This window comes from Mastigoproctus giganteus, chromosome 11, assembly GCF_048544385.1.
Source record: "Mastigoproctus giganteus isolate SK-2022 chromosome 11, ASM4854438v1, whole genome shotgun sequence".
NCBI lineage: Eukaryota > Metazoa > Arthropoda > Arachnida > Uropygi > Thelyphonidae > Mastigoproctus > Mastigoproctus giganteus.
The window spans coordinates 102,945,818-102,963,208 of NC_143585.1; the positions used below are offsets into that span (position 1 = coordinate 102,945,818).

Consider the following 17,391-nt stretch of genomic DNA (forward strand, 5'->3'; position numbering starts at 1 on the left):
TTTTTCTAATGATCCATTTTTGTTGCCAAATGCTTTAAATGATAATATTAGACAACTTATCGTAAAAAAAAGGGCCTTTTTTTAAAGTTCCCTCAAAGTGATGGTCGGCAATTTTCAACAAATTTTTAGAACAGTCTTAAGTAATAATGAAGTGATTGAAAGATCTTGGCTTGTTTGCTCCATGACAAACAATGGATTTATTGTTTTTGTTGTAAACTATTTTCCTCCGACAGGTGCACTTGGCCAAGCAAAGGCTTTTCAACATGAAAAAATCTAGGTTGCACATCACGCATGAAAAAAACAAACATAGAAAATCTTTCAAAAATTGTAAAGAGTTAGCGCTGAATCTTAGAACAGATAAAACTATAGATTGTGAAAACCAAAGATTAATCAATGCTGAAAACAGGCATCGGCATGGTGTTTCAGAGAGACTAATTAGTGTTGTACAATTTTGGGTAGTTCAATCACTAGCATTTCGAGGAAAATTGGATAAATTATTCCATCATGATAATGGGAACTTTTAAAATTAGTGGAAACTATGGGAAAATCTGATAGCGTGATGTCAGAACATTTACTAAAAATAAAAGACAATATCACACGTACTCATTATCTTAGTAAAGACACATAAAATTAACTAATTAATTTATTGGCTAAATTGGTGCAGATTAAAATCTTAAAAATGCTATTAGAAGCCAAATATTACTCAATTATTTTATATTGCACATCCGATAGGCCATACCAAACAAATCTAATAATAATAGATGACTATTATTATTAGATTTGTTATTTTAAATAAAAAAAGCAATAAATTTGAAATCAGGGAGCATTTTTTGGGTTTTATACCAGTATCCGATAACACTGGTTTGGGAACCAGTGTTATCGGATACTGGGATACTGTGTTTATCATTTACTATTAGGAGCAATATCGGATACAGGAGCAATATTAAAACAATTAGAAAGTTTTGGTTTACCTTTGGGTGATTTATGCGGGCAAGGATATGATAACGAGGAAAACAAGAAAGGTAAAAATTTAAGTGTACGGCGGCAAATATTAAATTTAAATCCATGTGCAATTTTCATTTCTTGCGCAAATCATTCATTAAATGTAGTGATTAATGATTCTATATTGGCCTCAATAGAAGGAATAGCTTTATATATATTTTTCTGGTTCTAATTATAGGTGGGCTACATTACTAAAACATGTTCCATCAGTAACTTTAAAACCTCTGTCTGAAACGCCTTGGCCAAGTCGCATAGATGCTCTTGAACCACTGTGATATCATTTAGATGGAATATATGATGCACTGTTGGAGTTATCAGAAAATAATGAAAAAGTGCTATGGTCTTGTTATTTAGCAGAGCCAATAGCAAGAAAAATAATAACTTTCAAATTTATATGTTCAGTCGTGATATGGTATCCTAAAAAAACTTAATGTGGTTTTCAAGATTTGCAGAACCCATGTTTAAATATTATAGAAAGATTTTTTAGTAGGAAAACATTGATGCAGGGTTTGAAGAACTGATACAAATTTCTAGCAAACTTGCAAATGATTTAGACAATGTAGAAGCTATTTTTAAAGATATTGCACCTCTGAGAGCTTGAAAAAAAAAAAAAAAAAAAAAAAATTTTCAATTATGAATCACACAATGAATGTATTCAGGACCCCACACTCAAATTTATAAGATTGACTTTTACTTCACTGTTCTAGATAAACCAATAGATTCTATCGAAGAACGATTCGAGTTATTGGAAGATCATTGTAGCAAGTTTCACTTTTTGTATAATTTTAAAGCGTTGGGAGAAATGTCAAAAGATAATTTAAACGAACACTGCATAGATTTACAAACCCTCTCTTACAGATGGTGAGCATAAAGGTACTGATGGGACAGAGCTTTTCGAAGAATTACTAGATCTCTCTCTTCCCACTGATATTCATTACCCTTTATGTGTTCTCAAATATTTACTTAATAATGAAATGCTGTCTTTGTTTCCAAATGTAATAATTGCATTAAAAACTTTGCTTATCTCAAAATTAAAGATAATTAAAAATTACATGAGAACGACATGACACAAAATTATTTAGTAGAGCTAGCAGTAATTTCTATTGAAAAAGAGATATTGGAAAGCATCGATTATTCCGAACTTTTAAATGAATTTTTGGATGTAAAAGCCAGAAAGATTGAGTTTATGTAAAATTTGTTTATTTGTAAACCTTTATATCTTTCTGTTTTAAAAATATATTTGTTAAGCATCTGTGTTTATCATTTATTATTTTTAAATTTGCATCTTTTGTAATAATTAATAACATTGTCTTTATTATTTTAATAAATTTATATACATAGGTATTATAACATCTTTCATTTATTATAATTATCTTCTCTTATAAATATTGTTTTTACTCACCCCTCTTGTTAATGTTTTACAACTCAGAATTTTGAAAATACATCTAAATTTAGGAATTATTAATAAACTGTTAGTATTAGTAACTGCCGCATGGTGCAAGAAAGCCTATGGCTTATGCTGCACCAGCCAAAAAAAAAAAAAAAAAAAATCCGAACAAAACAATGATAAAAAAAAAAAGAAGATAAAATAAATAACTAAATAATAATAATTAATAAAAAAAAAAAAAAAGAAAAGGAAATTAAACCTATCATCCTATGCGCTTCCCTTACCCAAAAGTACTATCCAGATGACCTTTGAATTTCCCCAAACGGTCGGCCTCTACCACCCATGAATGGTTCTGCAAAGTGACTCTATTGTCAGGGAAATGGGGAACATGCTTCGTAAAAAGGATTGGTGGAACAGGACAGGGTGTGTCTGCCAGGGGGCAAGGGTTGATGACGTTGTAAAGCGGATATCAAGGCACAAAAGATGATATTGTTGTACATGTTGGCACTAATGATATTAAGAGTAGCAGACCGGCAGAATTACTTAACAAGTACAGGTCACTGTTGAAAAAAAAGCCGTGAATTAGGTTTGAATTTGAAAGTGTCTGCAATTCTGCCCAGACACGATAGGAGGGAGTATATGATGAGAGCCTTGTCGATAAATTTGGCCTTGGAAAGTTTGTGCAAGGCTCAAGGGGTAGAATTTTTTCCCGCCTGGTCTGTACTTGTTAACAGGAGTGCTTCTACAGGGATGGGATAATTTAATTTCCCAGATATTGACTGGAATTTGTGGGTTGGTCACTCACACACACTAGCAAGGCTTTTGCGGATTTATTGGATGATTGTTTTCTACATCAGCATGTTCGGGAGGCAAATAGAGGGAGTAATACTCTTGATCTGATTAGCAGTAGTGATTCTTCATGCATTAAGAATCTGCAGATAAAGGAACCACTAGGTGGCAGTGATCACAGTGTGCTGAAGTGGGATTTACTCAAAGAGGTAACTACCATCAGAGGTAAAGGGAAGGGTTTTTGCTTTCGTAAAGGCAGCTACGGTGGTTTGAGACAGTATTTAAATTCTATACGGCGGGACCAACTGGTGATGTTACCAACAGCAAATTCAAAATGGGAAGCATTCAAAGAATTTATCTTGGAAGCTACTAGGCTTTACATACCAACTAAGAAATATTGTTCAAGGTTTAGGCCTAAATGGATGTCAGATGAACGAATGAGACATATGGCAGAGAAGAAAAATGCATGGGATACATATAAATTAACATGTGACACAGAAGCCTATATTATATATAAGCTGGTCTGTAACCAAGTCACAAAGGAGATTAGCCAGGCAAAGGCTGATGAGAAATCCTTGGCAAAGGATGCAAAGAAAAACAACAAAGAGTTCTTTAGCTATGTAAACTCTAGAAGGAAAGGGATGAATCAGATTGGTCCACTGGATATTGATGGTTCAACTGTTGATGATCCTGCTCAGGTGGCTAACAAACTAAATGAGTATTTTGCATCTACATTCACCCATGAGGAGTTATTCAGGGAGAGGAATTCCAGAGGTGAGTTAAACTCTGGTAGTGAGCTAGATGATTTTGTAATAACTGAGGAAAGTGGAGGAGAAATTGTTGAAGATAAACATAAAAAAGGCACCTGTGGTGGATGGTATCTATCCAGTTATATTAAAGGAGGCAGCAAAGGAAGTTAGCAAACCCTTAGCCATAATTATAAGAGCTTTGGACTCAGGGGAGATACCCATGGACTGGAGATGTGCAAATGTGACCCCAATTCACAAAGGAGGATCAAAGGGTGACACAAGTAATTATAGACCTGTTAGTTTAACTTCTGTTCCAGGAAATATTAACTGAGGCACTGCTTAAAGAAGCACTGCAGGATCATCTAGACAAGACTTCAGTTATAGCTCGGACACAGCATGGTTTTGTTAAGGGAAAGTCTTGCCTGACCAATTTGATTGGATACTATGATGTGGTCACAAAGGAACTGGATGCAAGGAATAACTTTGATATCATTATTTGAATCTTAGAATGGCTTTTGATACTGTTGCACATGGAAGACTGCTGAACAAATTGGAGCAGTGTGGCATTGGAGGCAAATTACTGCTATGGATAAACGGATGGTGAGTGGGAGAAGACAGAGAGTGGTAATCAATGGACACTGCTCATCGTGGACTAATGTTATTGGTGGAATCCCTCAGGGTACAGTGTTGGGTCCATTGTTATTTTCTGTATTTATAAATGATATTGATGATGGTATATCAAGCTTAATGTCCAAGTTTGCAGACAATATGAAGGTTGGAAGGGTTGTTAAAGACACTAATGACAGTATGCTGCTGCTGCAGCAGGATCTAGAAAAGTTGAGCAGATAGGCTGAGAGGTGGAAAACGAAGTTTAACACTGACAAATATGAAGTACTATATATGGGAAGCAGTAACCCCAGAATAACTTAACAACTCTGTGGTACTACACTGACAGTTGTAGAGAATGAAAAGGACCTGGGGGTATGTTTTCTGAGCAGTGCAGACGGTCTGCAAGAGTAGCTCATAGTGTCTTGTCAATGATATACAGGAATTTTTCAAGCAGGGATAATGAGGTGATTATCCCCTTGTATAAGGCAATGGTCAGGCCACACCTTGAGTACAGCATACAGGTCTGGACGCCTCATTTTAAGAAGGATGTAGAGCTGTTGGAACGAGTACAGAGAAGGGCAACATGATTAGTGAATGGAACAAAGGGTTGCTCTTATGAAGAAATGCTTAAATTTTGCAAATTACAGTGTGTACAAAGTGCACAAATTACAAGGTGTATAAAGCCTTGAATGGTTTGAACATGCTCAATGCTGATGGGATTCTTCCTCTTGCTTAGAATAATCACCTGAGAGGGCATAAATTCAAACTGAGGAAAAACAGATGTAGGATAGATGTGCGGAAGTTTGCCTTTAGCCAGTGGGTAGTTGGTTGGTGGAACAGACTTCCATACTTTGTTTGGAAGTTGATACCCTAAATAAATTTAAGGCTGAGCTGGACATCTATTTGGAATGAACAGAGGGGTGAAATGGGAGAGTTTTTTTTTTTGGCTGATGCTGCATAAGCTTGCTTTCTTGCATCATATGCCTCTACTAATGCTAAGTGAAGATGCTTTTCTGTATTAGGCACTGTTACAAGGTTTTTACTCAGGCACCACAAATGCTAGTGCCAGCCCTGTATCCAACAGCAAAAGAAAAACCTTTAAAACCTGAAGAAATACAAAAATATCCACATATCAAAAGCGGATAAAGGTAATATCACACTCATAATAGACAGGTGTGTTACTTCTGCATAGTACAAAATAACTGGATGAAAAGGCAAAATAAGATTGCGGTATGCTCTTGACCATAATAATAGGAAGAGTATGACAAGAGAGCCTCTACATGCAAATGTAGAGGATCTTGTCATTTTATTTTTTATTATTATTTGCATCATCATATTAGAGAAAATAACAGGGGTAAGAATATTCTGGACCCAACTGTTACCCACAAACCAGAAGACATCATATGGCACACAGCATATGAACCATTAGCAGGAAGTAAACACATTCACATCGTGCTCATATGTACATTAGTATGAAGAAAAGGATGAATCAGATCAGATTCTTGTACTCCAGATGCAGGAATGTCTTACAAAATTCAGCTGATGTGGAAGTTTGTTTGTTATTTTGGTTTTTAGGAGCATTAGCAACTAAGACCATATTGCTCCGGAGATATTCCCCCCGTGGTCATTCCCTCATCTTTCTGCATCCTCTGTATTTGGTGGTCACGGGCTCGAACCCCGGTCTAATCAAGAAGTGTGTGCTACGCATTGCTGCTCCTGTCCACTTGGCTATGGAGGCACTGCTGACGTGGATGAATTGAACAGGTATTTTTCATCAACATTTAAAGATAAAAGTTCCTTTAGAGTGAGGTGAAACTGCAAGTGCAGCTATGAAGCATTAAATTAGTGATACGGAAATTACAGATGACTGCTTATTAGAAAAACTCAAGTCTAAAGGCAAATAAGGCTCCTATAGTTGATGACACACAACTGGTAATTTTGAGGGAGGCAACAAGATAGTGCAATAACCACTGAGATTAATTATGAGAGCATCACTGAACTCAGGAAAGATTCCTCTGGACTGGAGAAGTACCAACAAATCGCTAGTACATAAAGGTGGTTGTAAGAGCAAGTGTGTTACTTCTGTTAGAGCAAGGGGGCAACAGTCAGTATTATTTCAGGGAAAATTGTAGAGTAAATGATCAAGAGTGCATCACAGGATCATCTAGACAGAAATGAAATTCTGAAGGAAACAGCACGGTTTTTTTTTAAGGGAAAATCTAGTTTAGTGAACCTCGTTAAATAACTTTTATCATTCATGAGCAGGATGTAGGGAGCAATTCTTACACTGTTTATTTGGATTGTAGCAAAGCATTTGACTCAGTTCAGCATGAGAAGTTACTATATAAGCTGAAACATGTTGGGACCATACAGAAGGTTCTTAGATTAATTGCAGAGTGACTGCAGAGCAGGAGGGTTGTGATTAATGGTTAGTGTTTAGACTGGGCTAATTAAGAAGTGATTCCCCTAAAGATCAGTTCTGTAACCACTGTTGTTTCTGATTTTCTTAAATGCACCGACGAAGGAATGCAGGGTATGATATCAAGATTGGGAGAGTAGCTAATGACAGGTGTCAAATAGCACAACTCCAGGACAGCTTAGGCAGGCTTCCAGGATAGTCTGAGAAGTGGCAACTATGTTTTAATACAGCAAAATAACTTATAACGCTTGGCGGGGTTGCATTAAAAACAGTTGAAGAAAGGGATTTGGAGATTACAACTTGAGCAAGTATGCATGGAAATGTCTAGAACAGAAGGAACATTTTCATCCCTTTCATTCTTTTTTTTTTTTTTTTTTTTTGTAGCCTGCAAAAAAAAAAAAAAAAAAAAAGGGACTTTTCTCCCATTGTGCAAGTTTCCATATACCAGTTTCTGTTTGCATGTGATAACGAAGAATTTCATCTCTATTGATTGTCAAATTTTTTTTATTACATATTTTTTGTTTTGCATAAAGTAAAATATGTAAATTTAAAGAGTATCTTTAAATTTACTATTTCTGTGCTAATGCTACAGTGTAAAATGTCTAAACAAGATTCATATCAATGAATAGTAATGTGAGAATAACTAGAATAAAATTACATATACACTCAAACTGTATATGTAATTTTATATCAAAATAAAAATCAAATTCTTCTGGTCTGCATCAATGCTGAGTAAATAATGAAAAATATTTAATATTCTTATGTTTTTTGTTTTTTTGTTTTTGATTTGGATTTTATTGGCGCATTAGCAACTAAGGCTATAATGCACCAATATTCTTATGTATCCTAATGTCAAAGGCTTACTAACCTGCAATAGGATCCATGGATTCCCTGCTTCCAGGGGAAAGAGATGAAAGACCACTTGAAGAACTAAACTGCATCTGTGTTCGTCTTGCACGTGCACTACTCATTCCTCTTCCAGGATGTGGTATTCTTCTCACATGACGTGATCCTGAAGGCTCATCATAAATTACATTAAGGAGATCTTCCAGAAATTGAACAGAGTAAAACATACATAGAGAAAAACAGCAATAAAAGTAATAGAACACATATCAATTATATTTATCAAATTTCATATGAGAGTTCAACAAAAGTAATGCTAATGCCAAAACTATAAGTTGTTCCATCACTTTGGTTGCTTAATGGCAATAGAGATCTACATCAATGTCTGAAACACCTGGAATTATATAAATGAATGTTTCACATTACATAATTATATACTTGTTAATACCAGAATTCAGTACAACCAAGTCACAAATTACACAAGAACCAGCAGAACACAAATATAAAATCTCAGGGAGCAACATTTCGGCCAGCATGTTGTAAATCAGTAGAATAAAACTGGGTGTGAGATGGCAGAGGCAGAGAGTTCAAAGTGGATGTGAATGGTCAACATTTTGGTGATGGGAAAAGTATGAATGATGTTTTTTTTTTTTTTTTTTTTTTTGTTTTTTAACAGATGCAGAAAAAGTCTACTTATTTAGCCATTCCAATACAAACATTGAACTGGTGATGGCAGATAAAAGTCAACTGTACAAACTTATGCTTGCTGTTATCTGCAGGCCAACTTAATTTGCTAGTATCTTTTCCAACAAATAGCTTTGCCAACTGAATGCAAAAACAGATATAATTAAAATTATTTCGATGTCTGTATTGAAATATAAATCTGGCAACTTTCATTATAGAGCTGTGTGGAGGGGAAATGCACATCCCAGCTTTAGAAGTTAAAGGTATACATAATATATGCTATGAAATTAAAACTAACTAATACTAAAGAATTAATACTAAATACTAAATACAAAAGAATTAACATTACAGAAGCACTGCTATATATCTTTGGCTATGTGATTAACTGAAAGCTTTTCTTCTATCCAACTTGACTGCTTGTTTAAGGTTTTTTTTTACATTACTGGCTGCAGGTCAACATACATTCACTTATCAAGGCTACCCATCATATGATAAGATACCAGCAGTCTTGAAATAGCCACTCCCACAGTGCTAATAAAAAAAAAATTAAAGAGCAGAATTGTCTTTTGGTGAGACCATTTGTTTCAGAAGATAGCAACTTAAGTTGATACTAATGGATAGTGTCCCAAGATAGAAACTGAAATGTCAGTTTTTAAAATTTCACAAAACACATCAATGCTCAGCTATATGATACTTTGGTGTATGTTTTATATGCTAGTGTTATGAGAGCCAAAGTGTTTTGCCATGATTACTTTTCATTTGTATCCCCTTACATTGCATTTCTAGTTGTTTTCTATTTTGATGTGGGTCACAAACATGGTACATGTGATAATAGTGACAGCAATGATAAAATGAAATAAAATCCTTATCTGTGGAGTGTCAAACTCCACAGATAAGGATTTTAAAATGATTATGGAGCATGAGAGTATCACTACATAAAGCATGCTTTAGGTCACACTGAGTCCTCTGTGTTGGTTACCGTAAAAGCATCAAAAAATAAAGTGCTAAAAATGGAACCCCATTAAATGCTCTTAGGTTATTACTGTAATTAACAAAAATAACTCACTATAATATGTAGAATGACTGAAACACACGGACTACAAATGCAGCAACACATAAATACCTGTATAAACACTCAGATGACCTGTTAAATGATGGACCAAAGAAATCACTGAAGAAGAAAAATATCAAAACACAAGAAATTTTGGATGCTATCTCTATTACTGAGATAGAAAAGTTATGAAAAAAATTATGTATAAAAAGTTGGCAAATTAAATAGTGAAAGACTGAATGAAAATGATGGTTATATCACATTATCTAGAGGTCACATTTCCAAAGGACAAGTTTCAAATGGCTGGAGCAAAGCAGTAATTATGCCAATACATAAAAAGGGAAATAAAGCTGAATGTGGAATTAGAGGTATTTTGCTACTTAACATACTATGTATAAACTATGCAAATATCTTAGAAAAGAGGGTTAGAAGTATTGTTGAGTTAACCTTGAAGAAGAACACTTGGTTTTAAGACACAGAGGGAATGTCAGAATAATAACTTTCTAATCAAATGATCAGCTTTAGCCCTGCTGTCCTATTTATTTAGAAAGGGAATTTTGTAGCCAACTTTTATGAGATATATACATAATTTCATTTATTTACTGCTTGAATAAAAAAAATTCACTTTCTCACAAATACAGCTTGCTTATTAAAAGCTGAAAATCAAAAATAAATGTGTTACGAAAGCTTGCCTATAGTCTCTGCAACACTTGTTCACAGTTAAGATGGCAGGTTTGTTTATTTGTTTGTTGTTTGGTTTTTAGGAGCATTAGCAACCAAGGCCATATTGCTCCGGGAATATGCGGTGGTCATTCCCTGACCTTTCCGCATCCTCCGTATTTGGTGGTCACGGGCTCGAACCCTGGTCTAATCAAGAAGCGTGTGCTACGCACTGTTGCTCCTTCCCACCTGGCTACGGAGCCGCCTTAAGATGGCAGCATTCACATAAAACTTAGAGAGGGTATTGTCTGCAGTTGAAATTCTAGAAAGATGAGGAACAACCACAGCTGCAAAATAACTAACCTGTTACACAACTCATGTCTCGAATACACAGTAAACCCAAGCACCTTGAAATGGACTCATTTCATGATTGTAAATTCTGGGACAAGGATATATTGTAGAGCTAAATGCTATACATTGTCGACCATATAACAGCTGTACGTATGTATGTATCATTAAAGGCTTTACACATACGGAAAGATACCTAATTATAACCAATTTGTTAGAAATAAGCATTAAATCTAATTTTAAAGAACTAAAAACATACTTGTTACTGAAGGAGAGTCTAGAGTCAAGAAAAATTTAATCAAATCAACCAGAAGTATTAGTATATCTCGCTATGGCAATAATTGGGAAAGATGCCCCAAGAAAAACCTCATATGTTCAGCATGCAAGAGGTTAACATAGTGCTAAATATATCATAGAAAATTCAGAAAGAGCTCACAATTTTGAACTTGATAAAATTGAGGAAATAGAATATTTCAGGATTCTAAAGTGAAAAACAAACATCTGCATAGGAGAAAATTCTGGAATTACTAGTTTTTGAAGGATTTTACCATTTAAATATTATAAATATACAATATAACAGACATAATAATAGTAAATTTTATCGTACATATTCTATATTTAACAAATAAGAAAATAAGCTAAAAACATTCCCATATATAACCTAATCTATGAATAACAAAATTTAAGAGACAAGAGAATTGAAAAAAGAGTTGAATGCAGATGATATATATAGGCAGGGTGTCCGTAAATGATGTTTCCAATTTTGATATATTTTTTTTTTTATTCAGAATTACTCCAAGTTATACTCATGAAATACATACCAGCTGAAAGATCAATTTAATAAGATTATTATTTTTTTTTAAATTGGCACTTAACTGCCAGTTTTGCATTCTACCCACTATGCAGCGCTACATTCACCAGAATGGCAAAATGGCGATCGGGCCGGAGAAAGCGCTCTGTGTGCTAGCATTTCATGCAACAAAATCTGTATTTCTTTTTGTGGGGTTATGTGAAGGACAATGTATACATCCCTCCACTACCAACGACACTGCAGGAGCTGAAGGCACAGATCACACAGGCCTTTGGTAAAATTGATCGCAAAATGAAGTGATATTCAATCTCCTGCCACACAGTGTGTGGCAGGAGATTGAATATCACTATGATATCGTTCGAGTTACTCATGGTGGCCACACTGAACTTTACCAATGACTTTATGTACCTTCATAAAACTTATTGAATTGATCTTTCAGCTGGTATGAGTTTCATGAGTGTAGCTTGAAGTAATTCTGAATAAAAAAAATATCAAAATCGGAAACATCATTCACAGAATAAAATAGCACACGAAACAAGATTGAGTTGATGATTTGGTATACAAGCATGAAAAAATATGGCTTTATGTTAAAAGTAATACTTATTGAAAAGTTCAATGGGGAGGAACAAACTGAAATAGGCCTTATAAATTGGCAAAACAAAAGAGCTGCACTTTACAGTAACTGGCAAAAATTGTATGAAGATCAAGTGTAGCTTGAAGTAATTCTGAATAAAGAAAAATATCAAAATAGGAAACATCATTTACGGATACCCTGTGTATATACACCGATGAGCCAAAACATTATGACCAGTGAGTCATTATGCAAATCGAAGCAACTGCAGGTGAACTATGGCATGAGTGCGGGTCAGGAAACAGTATAAAAAACACCTGATACTGTGCTCCGTTAATCAGTGTTACTCTTGTTCTTCAGATGGGAAAGGCAGCAGACTTAAGCGAGTTTGACAAAGGCCAAATTGTAATGGCCCAACGATTGGGTCAGAGCATATCCGAAAAGGGCACAGCTGTTGGGGTGCTCACGGACAAGCGTGGTTAGTACCTACCAAAAACAGTCCAAGGAGGGAAAACCCAAGAACAGCCAGTGAAGTGTTGGACGACCACCGCTCATCGATGCTCGAGGTGAGCGAAGGCTCTCCCGGATGGCATGGCATGACAACAGAAGGGTGACTATGCTGCAACTCGATGGTAACTGGAATGCTGGTGACGGGAGTAATGTGTCACAACACACAGTACATCGAACCCTCCTGAAAATGGGGCTGCGTAGCTGCAGGCTGCTCCGAATGCCCATGCTAACCACGGTTCACCGGTGACAGCACCTACAATGGGCATGCAAGCATCAAAACTGGATCTTAAGTGATTGGAAGAAGGTCACCTGGCCCGATGAATCATGTTTTCTGTGGCACCATGGGACGAAAACAAGCTGGTGGAAACAGTGTCATGCTTTGGGTGATGTTTTCCTGGGTCCAGTCATCTATGTGCCGGGCACTCTGGTGTCTACCACTTACCTAAACATCATTGCTGACCTGGTACACCCTTTCACGGCAACAGACTTCCCCTCTCGCGACGCCGTCTTTCAGCAGGATAATGTGCCATGCCACACCGCCTGGATTGTTCGAGACCGATTCATAGAACATGAGGAAGACTTTCAGGTATTGCCCTGACCTCCAAATTCCCCAGACATCAATCCTATCGAGCATCTGTGGTTTGTGTTGGAACAGCAACTCTGATCTGATCTGTGGCGTCTCAACCACGGACCTTACAGGATTTAAGGGATCTGCTGGTTAAGTGTTGGTACCAGATACCTCAAGACACAATTAGAAATCTTGTAGTGTTCATGCCTCACCAGGTACGAGCTGTTTTGGCTGCACGTGGAGGACCAACATCCTATTAGGTAGAAGGTCATAATGTTTTGGCTCATCGGTGTGCGTGTACACACACACAATGTCCAACCAATACAGAATTCCATGGCTGATTAATAAAATAGCACAAGAAACAAGATCCAACTGATGATTTGGTGTACAATCATGAAAAAATATGGCTTATTATTATTATCAGCCATATGGTGCAAGGAAGCATGAGGCTTATGCTACAGCAGTGAAAAAAAAAAAAAAAAAATTTCTGCGTTACTCTGAGAGAGAGAGAGAATGGTGTGTGTGTGTGTGTGTCAGAAGTAGAAAGGGGTCAATCAAGAAGGAGAAGAATGGTGATATTCAGCTCAGGACCCTGGGTGTGCCAAGCCCATACTCACCAGATGTGATCCCCTGGTTATGCTAAAAGTAATACTTATTGAAAAATTCAATCTGGAGGAATAAACTGAAATAGGCCTATAATTTGGCAAAACAAAAGAGCTGGACTTTACAGTAACTGGCAAAAATTCTATGAAGATTAATATCTCCAGCAATGCTACTTGTTCATTCAAAGTAAGCCTTTTCCCCTTTGTTGAGTTAATATAACCTAACAGTGCTTGAACCTTTGCACACCCAAATTCCCTCCACAAAAGAGAAAAAGCAAAATAACAAGAATCAGATATGGTATATTCCAGTTTATTGGAATTTGGGGAGTACAATGTGTACAGAAAGGACAGACAAGACAGGAAGGGAGGAGGGGTTTATGCTGTTAGATTAGTAGAGATTAGGAGGGGTTTATGCTGTTATGCTGTTATGGTGAAGATATATGAATTAACATTCCGTCTGATCCTAATGTAATAGTTTGGATTATATCAAGTTTCACAAAATCTAAGGAAGTGCATCCAATTGACATTGGTGGACAATGCATTGTTGAGTCAGTGTGGTGTGACATAAGCACTGGGAAAGGGAAAATGAGAGTAGGTGTGTGTTATAGGCTTAATAAATCTGATGAATATAATGACCAATTGTGCAGAGAAATAGAGTGGCCCAGTAAATCAGAATGTCTTACAATGGAGGATTTTAACTTTCCAGATATTGACTGCAACTTGTGAGTTGGTCACTCTCACACTAGCAAGATTTTTGTGGATTTATTGGATGACTGTTTTTTACAGCTGGAGTGAATGGATGGGTGAAATGAAATGGGAAGGATTTTTTTTTTTTTTTTGGTTGATGTTATATAAGCTTGCTTTCTTGCATCATATGCCTCTACTAATGCTAACTAATGCATACGTTCACCATTGAGGTACTACAAAACTCTTTAAAGTTTCAAGGTTGACTTATATGCTGCGTATAAAAATCCTACACTTAAATTAAGACACATGCTTAGCATTAGAAAGATGTGAATTAATACCAATAAATTAACAATTTATTAAATATATCTTTTTAAACAAATATACATTTTTGCTCACCTTTTAAAATCCAATAACTTGTTCATCATCTTCCTCAGATAATAACCAGTTTATGAAATTTGTTGGCAGTCATGGTTTCATTTTACAGTCTTTGGAAACTTTAAAAATTCTCAATTTCTTATAGCAGACATTCTTCCATACCTTCCATGTACACAAGGAAGGTAACTGAAATTGAAATCTATACCTGCAGGTTTTGTGACCTTCTGCACAAGGGAGTAATGTATATGCTTACCACTTTATGGTTTGATGTGCAGCATAATAAAATATATATATATTTTTTAATAATAAAATATAAGTGGCCATTTCGATCAGACAAATGCTATATGGTGGATACTGATGTCCTAACTTGGATTAACATGTTTGCTGCATTTGATGCATATCAGTGTTAAATGGTACTACAAGTGCTGTGCTGTAATGCACATAGGCAATCATTCTTAAGCAGTCAATACAGAAGTGGTATAAAAGTAAAAGCACACAAAAAACTTGCACTTGTTTTTTGCTTGTGTCCAGGATAATTTATAAATAAATAAATTTTCTGTTTATACTCCGGCACCACAACCAAGTCAGTAGAGTTTACAATAAATCGTCAGTACAAATATTTATCGTATTTAGTAGTCACAGGATCGAACCCTGGTCCACTCAAGGAACACATGATATGTGTTCCTTGCTCCTGACCACTAGGTCAGGAGCAAGGACGCTAGGTCAGGCCAAAATATGTACATGGAATTAAATTTTGAGTTCTTTAAAAATTATGGCAAACTGAATGCACTCCCTTAAATATAGGTGTTAGCAAATGGGTTAAGCACTGGCTGACAGAAGAGCTTCTTCCAAAAACAGGAGAAGATATTCTTAAAAACAAATGGATGTGACTATTTTTTTCTTTTCTTTTCTTTTCTTGGAACTGGTAATCTTAATCCAAACATGCTCCTGAATATTTACTTTATTTTCTTTAAGTAAATGCCACGTTAGGCATTTACTGTGTATCCCATATATTAGGACGTGTGAGTCAATATGCCCTTCAAAATATACCATAACCTAAAAATTTAAATAAAAAATAAATAAATAAAAAAAAATTGTAAACCAGATCATATTTGGGTCTATAAAGATTCATTTTACTTTAAATAACACACACACACACACACACACACACAGTTGTGGTGATTAACATTAAACTAGTTAAATAAATTAAATATATCTAAATTAAAGGTAGATCACAAAATCAAATCAGATTGTTATTATACTATTACAGATGACAAATTTCAGTTTTACCTCCTCCACTTATCAACTTCAAAATTTCTAATGTTGAGTTACTAATTTTCTTTTCTAGGACTTTATAGTTATACATGTAAAATCTAAACCCAAGACCAAAGAATTCTAAAATCTGAACAAAAGATATACATTTACCCTTTGTATTCATTAAGACAGTGGTTCACAATTGGTGGTTTGCACTAAAAATTCTATAATGGCATCTGCCCAGATTTACAGCCAGTGTGGATAGCACAGTGGTATCGTCACAGTCCTCTCTACACCGGGTGGAAAAACCTTGGTTTCGAATCCCACTGATGACGTGAGGAACTTTAGTGGGCTTTTTTCAATCCGTGGCTGAGTTAGTCGGTCTCAGGCATAGATAGCAAGATTTCCTCTCTCAAAAACTGTTTTTTTTTTTGTCCAGCAAAACAGGCAAATTTACCAGAGAACACATGCAATTTACAGACACAAATATGGGTGTATGTAATCAATTACAGGTAACCCTAATATAACAATTTGATTTTTTTTTCTTAGATTTACATAGGTACATTATCGTAAACTATAAAATAAAACTAATAATAAACAATAAAGTAAAATAAAATTAAATAAAAAGTAAAGTGCCAAAGAAAAAAACATCTCCCTCAATTCCTTATACTGTATTTCCCCACGTATAAGACGCACCTTTTTTCGAAAAATTTGGGGTCAAAAAACTGGGTGCGTCTTATACAGTGGTTGTAGATTTTTTTACTTGCATTTCCCGCCTTTTCGCGCTTGTTGTCTTTGCGCTCATTGTTTCGCGCTTGTTACCGGTATATTAGGTTACATTTTGCCACGTTCTGCCCAGAAATAGCTCAGAAAAGATTTTTGTACAGTGATGAATTCAAGTTATGAGGAGTTGTGTGAATTTTATGATGAATAAAACTTGAGTTCAATAACTTTATGTAATACATTTTTTTTCAAATTTCGGGCTCCCAAAATTAAGGTGCGTCTTATACATGGGGAAATACAGTAATTAGTTTACTGTCTTACAGTATATCATGTTAAATAAATATGTTTTCCATACTAATTTTTCCATTCTCAAGGATCATTGTTATGTATAGGTACTTTTTTTTTTTAAGAGTCTATAGTACTTAGTACCATGCATGGGTTGAAGGTTGAAAAGATGAAAGAAGATACTTGACATTAGACTAGAACTTGTGTAGATTGTAATTTTCAGGAAATACATATGAAGTATTTCCTGCAAACATTGTTCCAGAAAACAGAAGTTGAATGAATAAATGAGGAAGAAGAAAAGTTGTTTTGGTGAGTTTGAACTTGGACAGTAAAAGGATATTGACTGGTTATGTCACGTGTTCAGACTGCTTTGGAAGAGACAGCGGGAATTATAGAAGCCAATTCAGAAGAACAGTGCCCATAAAAGTATCTATAGAAAAGGCATGCAACTGAAACAGAAAATC

General features: G+C 35.4%; 1 protein-coding gene across 1 annotated transcript in view; it reads right to left on the reverse strand.

Annotated features, from left to right (window-relative positions):
- The window catches only part of Kcmf1 (Potassium channel modulatory factor 1), a 195,742-nt gene that overhangs the window by 42,559 nt on the left and 135,792 nt on the right, over positions 1-17,391 (reverse strand). Inside the window, exon 5 of the mRNA XM_090385569.1 lies at positions 7,824-7,980. Coding sequence (XP_090241695.1) covers positions 7,824-7,980 — 157 coding nt within the window. The remainder of the gene's footprint in view (positions 1-7,823; positions 7,981-17,391) is intronic.